This window comes from Megascapheus bottae, chromosome 10 (assembly GCF_031878675.1).
Source record: "Megascapheus bottae isolate mThoBot1 chromosome 10, mThoBot2.hap1, whole genome shotgun sequence".
NCBI classification, from domain to species: Eukaryota; Metazoa; Chordata; class Mammalia; order Rodentia; family Geomyidae; genus Megascapheus; species Megascapheus bottae.
In genome coordinates, this window is record NC_143518.1 from 21,715,355 (window position 1) to 21,722,015 (window position 6,661).

Here is a 6,661-nt window from a genome sequence, read left to right on the forward strand (position 1 = left end):
GGCTACCACCCTACCCCTTGAGCCACAGCCCCATTTTCCCTTTTCTGGTGATTAACTGGTGATAACAGTCTCCCAGTCTTTAGTGCCTGGCTGGCTTCAAATCGAGATCCTTGGATCTCAGCCTCCTGAGTAGCTAGGATTACAGGTGTGATCCACCATGCCTGGCTAGAATACTCTTTAAATAACCAAAGCTAGCCTCAGTCTCCTCTCTTGCCTTGGCTCTGGATTACTGAAATACAGGTATGTGTCACCACACTTGGCTTTGAAAGCCCAGACTGGCCTTGAACTTTCAATACTCCTGTTTTAGCCCCTGCTGTACCACAACTCTTGGCTTAAGAAGGTATATATAACATATCTAAAGTTGGTTTTATCATTTAGAGTTGTTTTACATTGTTATTAGTTACCAGATTTATTAACATGATACTAAGCTTATTTTAGTCAGCTTTCGTGGGATTGAAGGGGGAGTATTGTTGAGAAGGAGTACCTAGTAAACCATGAAAATCTTTCTGAGTATTATTAATCAAGGGACTTTGTTAAAATACAAGAACTTAAAGGGAATATTTTAGAAATAAAAGTATATATATTTTTATCTCACTAGATTTGGAAAACAATTCATCAACAAATTCTCAGGCGCAAGAAGATATCATGGTCACATCAAGTAATACTGAAGATCAGACTCCACACTCTGTCTCTAACCTTAACAAAGACTACCAAGAAATAGAGGATTTAGAAGGTCTGGAAAGTGCAGATACAGGTATAGGTGATGAATCGGCAAGCCCAGATGAAACCAAGTTTAGGAAACATCCAGAGGATAAAAAAGAGAATGAGAACAACCCAACTTTTCAAGATGGAGAACCAGAGGATCACTTCCCTTCAAAAAATCTGAGTAAAGAACACTTGGATCTAGATCCTAGCTGTTCTCCAGGAGATAAGTTAGGAAGAATGGATGTGCACTCAGTAAGCAGCTCTGCAGACCTACCTGTGGAGGCAAGTGACAGAACCGGAGCTTCTCAGGAGCCACCTACTGCAGATGCCTTGGGAGTCCAGAGTCTTGATCATTTCAGTGCAGGACCAGAAAACCAGAATTTACTAAGGAATCGACTGCCTGTGTCAGGTGAGAGAATGGTAGTACTTCTTTTGTATTGTCCTGAGAACATGGCCTAACTCAGGGGCTTTCTTTTAAGAACTTTGGTTTGTTTTTCATGAACTAAGGGCATTTGGCCTTATTTACAGACATCCAAAGCATTGGAAAAAGATTTGAAATATTAAGTTGTTTCTACATATAAACTACATTTTGTTCATTTGTTTAGCGAGTGCTGGGGCTTGAACTCAGGGCCTAGGCACTGTCTTTGGGTTTTCTCAAAGTTAGCACTCTACACCTTTAGCCACACTGCCACTTCTGGCTTTTTCTCTACCACTAGGCCAGGCTTCCAGCCCCTAAACTGCACTTCAAAACAATGCTTTAGTGTTTATGAAGAATGACAAAAAGAAACATTTCTCATTTCTTAAAATAAAGATATTTGATTTAAAAAAAAAAAAATATATATATATATATATATATATATATATATATTACAGGCTGATATTGTGGCCGAGTGGTAGAGTACTTGCCTAGCATGCACAAAGCCCTGAATTTGATTCCTTAGTAGCATATACATAGAAAAATCCAGAAATAATGGTGTGGCTCAAGTTATAGAATGCTAGCCTTGAGCAAAAAAAGCTCAAGGAAGGGCTGGGAGTTTGGACTACTGGTAGAGTGCTTGCCTAGCATGCACAAAGACCGGGGTTTGTTCTTGGTATAACATACATAGAAAAAAGCTGGAAGTGATGCTGAGGCTCAAGTGGTGAAGCTCTAGCCTTGTGAAAGTTCAAGGACAGTGCTCAGGCCCTGAGCTCAAGCCTAGGACTGGCAAAAAAAAAAAAAAAAAGCTAAGGACTGTGCCCAGGCAAGTTCAAGCCAGGACTAGAAAACCAAAACAAAAGCAAAATAACAGCAACAAATACCTTAGTATTTTTTTGGGGGGGGAGGGTTAAAGTGCTTTGTAAATTGAGAGATGAGTTTTTGATAACAAATGTTAGTAGTTCATTATGTTTCAGTTTGATAGGATTTTGTACAAACCAGATAATTTCATTTTTTTGTTATTTTGGGTTTTTTTTGTTGTGTTGGTGGCAGTCCTGGCACTTGTACTTGGCCTTGTGCTCTTGCTCATTAGCTTCTTTCCTCAAGGCTGGCATTCTGTCCCTTGAGCCTCAGGTCTATTTCCAACTTTTTAGGTGGATAATATGGACTTTCCTGTCCAGACTGGCTTTTGAACCTGGATCTTCAGATCTCATCCTATTGAGTAGTTAGGATTATAGGTGTGAACTGCCACCTCAGCTGATTTAAGCTGAAAAATAAACTGCTATTTAAAAATGCAGTTTAAGTTGAGGGTATAGAGTGGTATATAGGTGTATAGAAGTACTTGCTTAATATGCAAAAGGCCCTAGATTTAACAATCCTAGTATCATAAGAAATTGCAATAAGAATATTTTCCAAGGTGTAGAAATATTCTCAGCCACATAAATTGGTAAAGGATATGACATTATAGTTATTGCTCACAAACAGTATTATTCCTCTCCCTCCCCTCCCCCAGAGATTGGAAGACAACAAGAAGAAATACACACAGCAAAAGAAAATCAGAAGATTTCAAAGGATATCATAAGAAAGATTGATAAAAAGAGTTTTGGTAACTGTGGTAAGAACAGATCTGATATTTATTGCATTTGTAAATCCTCAATGGACATGGCTAGAAAATAAACACCTTTAACCTTGGAGTAATACATTTAAAACATAGAGCAATACAATTTTAAGTGTTTAACAAAACAGAATTTTTCATAAACAAACTGCCTTTTCAATAAGAGGTCATTAACTTTTTTTTTTTTTTTTTTTTTTTTTTTTTGCCAGTCTGGGCTTGAGCTCAGGGGCTGAGCACTGTCCTTGGACTTTCTCAAGGCTAGAGCTCTACCACTTGAGCCTCAGCACCACTTTATGTATGTGGTACTGAGGAATCGAACCCGGGTCTTTTTGCATGCTAGGCAAGCACTTGAACCACTAGGCCAAACTCCCGGCCCTTGAAGTCATTAACTTCTTTTTTTTTTTTTTTTTTCCTTTTTTGTTTTTTATTGTAATTAGTAAAAGGGTTACATGATATTTGCCAGATAGAAGGTGCATTAATTCACATACATTGATACCCTTTCACATGTCTTGGTACCCATTTCCCTCCCCCCCACACTCCCCTCCCGTCCTGGTTTTCCCCCCTTCCCTATCAAATTTCAAATATCCAAATACAAATAAATTCAATATATCAGATAACAAAGTGAGATACTATACCAATATGAGATAACCAAGGGATAGCAAAGGAGATGAGAGACAACATAGTACATTAAGGACAACAATTATTCATTATATGGCTTTTGTTTCAATATCCTGGAGGTCCTTTCAATTAGCTTCACATTATATGGCCTTATGTATCAAGATTTTGCTCTATTGCAGATCTCTGCTAGTAGAGCCCAAAGTCATTAACTTCTTAAGCGCTGTTTTTGTTTTGTTTGTGTGTGTGTGTGTGTGTGTGTGTGTGTGTGTGTGTGTGCGTGCGCGCGCGCACGCCAGTGTTTGTGCCAGTGTTAGAGATTAAACTCAGGACCTTGTAATCTCACTGGCCTTTTTCATTCAAGGCTGATGCTGTACCACCCAAATCATACCTTCACTTCCAGGTTTTTGCTTGTTAATTGGGGATGATCTCATGAGCTTTTCTGCCTGGGCTAGCTTCAAATCATGATCCCCAGATCTCAGCCTCCTAAGTAGCTAGGATTACAGGCCTCATCTTGGGAGGGTTTTTTTTGTTTGATTTTTTTTTTTTTTTTTTTTTTTTGCCAGTCCTGGGCTTCAGCTCAGGGCCTGAGCACTGTCCTTGGACTTTCTCAAGGCTAGAGCTCTACCACTTGAGCCTCAGCACCACTTCCAGCTTTTTTGTATGTATGTGGTACCAAGGAATTGAACCTGGGTCTTTGCGCATGCTAGGCAAGCACTTTAACCACTAGGCCAAACTCCCGGCCTTGTTTGATTGTTTTTATTTTGATTCGAGACCCGAGTCTTGCTATGTAGCCTCAAACTTGGAATCCTCCTGCCTCCACCTCCCAAGTACTGAGAGCCAGTGTATTACCTTGAAGCTCCTTTTAAAGTTTGGCTCCTAAAAGATAGTCTGTTACAGTAGTACTTTGACAAAATAGAAGGAAATCCCAGTAGCTCACTTATAAAGCACATTATTGGTTACAAGAAAAATAAACTCAGCTTTCCCCTTTTAACAAAGATTTCTCTTCAAATAATTTGAGAAGAGATTATTAAAATTAAAAGTATTTCAGTTAGATTTTAAAAGTGAAAGTAATAACTTTCAATGAAGTCTGGCTGCATACCCTACCTCATTTCAGTTTACCACAAATCTTGTTTCTGACTCATGTTCTCTCTAATTTTCTGGTTCTTGGACAGGTCTCATATTTTTTTTCTTCATCATTATGGCGTTCGGGCTAGTTGTTAGAAGTTTCTATTCTTCTCCAGCCCAACAAGTGCCCCCAAATCCAGCTTTAGAGGCCTTCTTGGCTCAGTTTGGCCAATTGAAGGATACATTTCCAGGCCAGAGTTCCTTCCTGTGGCAGCGTGGACGCAAGTTCCTGCAGAAACACCTCAATGCTTCAAATCCCACCGAGCCAGCAACCATCATATTTACAGCAGCTCAAGATGGAGAAAAGACCCTGAAGTGCCTAAGCCACCATGTTGCCAATGCCTACACCTCTTCCCAGAAAGTCTCTGCCATTATAATTGATGGGGCTGAAAGAGCCCAGCAAGACAGTGACGACGTCAAGCTGTTGGTCGACCAACAGCTGAGCAGTGGATTTAAGAGTGGCCAGAAGGTTGCCATTGTACACCACTTTGAGTCCCTTCCTGCAGGCTCTACTTTGATTTTCTACAAGTACTGTGATCACGAGAATGCTGCCTTTAAAGATGTGGCCCTTGTCCTCACTGTGCTACTAGAGGAAGATGCATTAGAGGCAAATGTCAGCCCCAGGGAAACGGAAGAAAAAGTGAGGGATTTACTGTGGACCAAGTTTACCAACTCTGCCACTCCCAGCTCCTACAACCACATGGACTCAGACAAACTGAGTGGACTGTGGAGCCGCATTTCACACCTTGTGCTGCCTGTCCAGCCTGTGAAGAAGATTGAAGAACATGGGTGCCTTCTTTAAAGCCAAGCACAGAAGAAAGATGACCTGGGGTTTTGAAAAAGCCACTTAAAAGATCTCCCATTTCGGTGGCAGGAGATTAATAACCATGAGGGAATAGCCTGAAGAAGCAATGTAAGCTTACTTTAGAAAAGAAGCTGTCATTTTTCTGTCATAATCTTCAGTGAAGCTTAAAATGGACTTCACCTTTTCTTTTCCTTGACTTTCAAGCAAATCAGATTTAAAATATAGCAATGGTATATTTAAAAATTAAAAATTCCCCCCCAAACAAAACAAAACAAAACAGCATGATCATTGCTCAGGAAGATACGCTTCTACAGAATGATTTTTGTTTTCTGGAGTGTCACTCTCAAGAGCCTTTTGAATAACATTTGGACTTGGACTAAATTAGGAAGCTCTGATAATTTTTACAAATCTTTTCTAGCATATGTTAAATATTTTAAAAAATTGTTCTTATAATCTAATTGTGGGATTATATCTTGTATTGATTTGTACTGTTTAGTAAGGAAAAAAGGAATAGGAAACTTAATATATCATACTAAATACTTGGCTATTTGTAAGGGTACCATGCTTTTATTGTGTTACTGAGCTGAGGTAAAGGCAACTATATTAAAATTTTTTAATATTGGAATCATGGAGAAATTGTAATGATTGGAAAAGAAGAAATCTCAGTTGGCTGGATTCTTACTTCAGCTTTTTGATTATTTAAAACAATGATTTCCAAATTCTACCATCCTGTCTCTCTTATGTACCAGAGGGGTCTGCTTTTCAATTTTTATATTGGGGTTCTCTGTAAGATTTCATGGGAAGAGAGTTTCACTAATAATGATTAAGTTTAGCCAGGTGTAGTGACTGACACCTGTAATCCTAGCTGAGATCTGAGGATCAAGGTTCAAAGCCAGCCCTGGCACAAAAGGACCTGAGACTCTTATCTCCAATTAACCTCTAGAAAAGGGAAAGTGAGGCTTGGCTCAAGGTTAGGGTGGTAGCCTTGATCTGAAGAGCTCAGGGACAACACCCAGGCCTAAGGGTAGGGCAATAGCCTTGAGCTGAATTGCTTAGGGACAACATCCAGGCCTAGTACAAGCCCCATGACCCACACACATTAAAAAAAAATGATTAAGTTTGAAAACCATTGATGAGGCAAAAAAAGCTTTAAAAGTAGGAATCAGTAAAGGAAGATATTAAAACTTATGAGTAAGAAGATGAAGTATAAGTTTATTCTTTATTCTTGTTATTATTATTATTGCCAGTCCTGGGCTTGAGCTCAGGACCTAAGCACTGTCCTTGGACTTTCTCAAGGCTAGAGCTCTATCACTGAGCCTCAGTACCACTTCCGGCTTTTTTCTATGTATGTGGTACCGAGGACTCAAACGCCGGTTTT

General features: G+C 39.5%; 1 protein-coding gene across 1 annotated transcript; it reads left to right on the forward strand.

Moving 5' to 3' along the window:
- Positions 1–603: 603 nt before the first annotated feature.
- On the forward strand, positions 604–5,908 carry LOC150057694 (torsin-1A-interacting protein 2-like). Its single transcript, XM_090340328.1, has 3 exons — positions 604–1,114; positions 2,634–2,735; positions 4,526–5,908. Exons 1-3 carry the CDS (start codon positions 646–648, stop codon positions 5,278–5,280), a joined length of 1,326 nt encoding a protein of 441 aa, XP_090196454.1. The 5' UTR covers positions 604–645; the 3' UTR covers positions 5,281–5,908.
- Positions 5,909–6,661: the final 753 nt, after the last annotated feature.

Coding starts and splice junctions, on each gene's coding strand:
- LOC150057694 (XM_090340328.1), top strand. CDS start 646: ATGGTCACATCAAGTAATACTGAAGATCAGACTCCACACTCTGTCTCT. Junction 1,115..2,633: donor GAATCGACTGCCTGTGTCAG/GTGAGAGAATGG, acceptor CCCCTCCCCCAG/AGATTGGAAGACAACAAGAA. Junction 2,736..4,525: donor AAAGAGTTTTGGTAACTGTG/GTAAGAACAGAT, acceptor GTTCTTGGACAG/GTCTCATATTTTTTTTCTTC.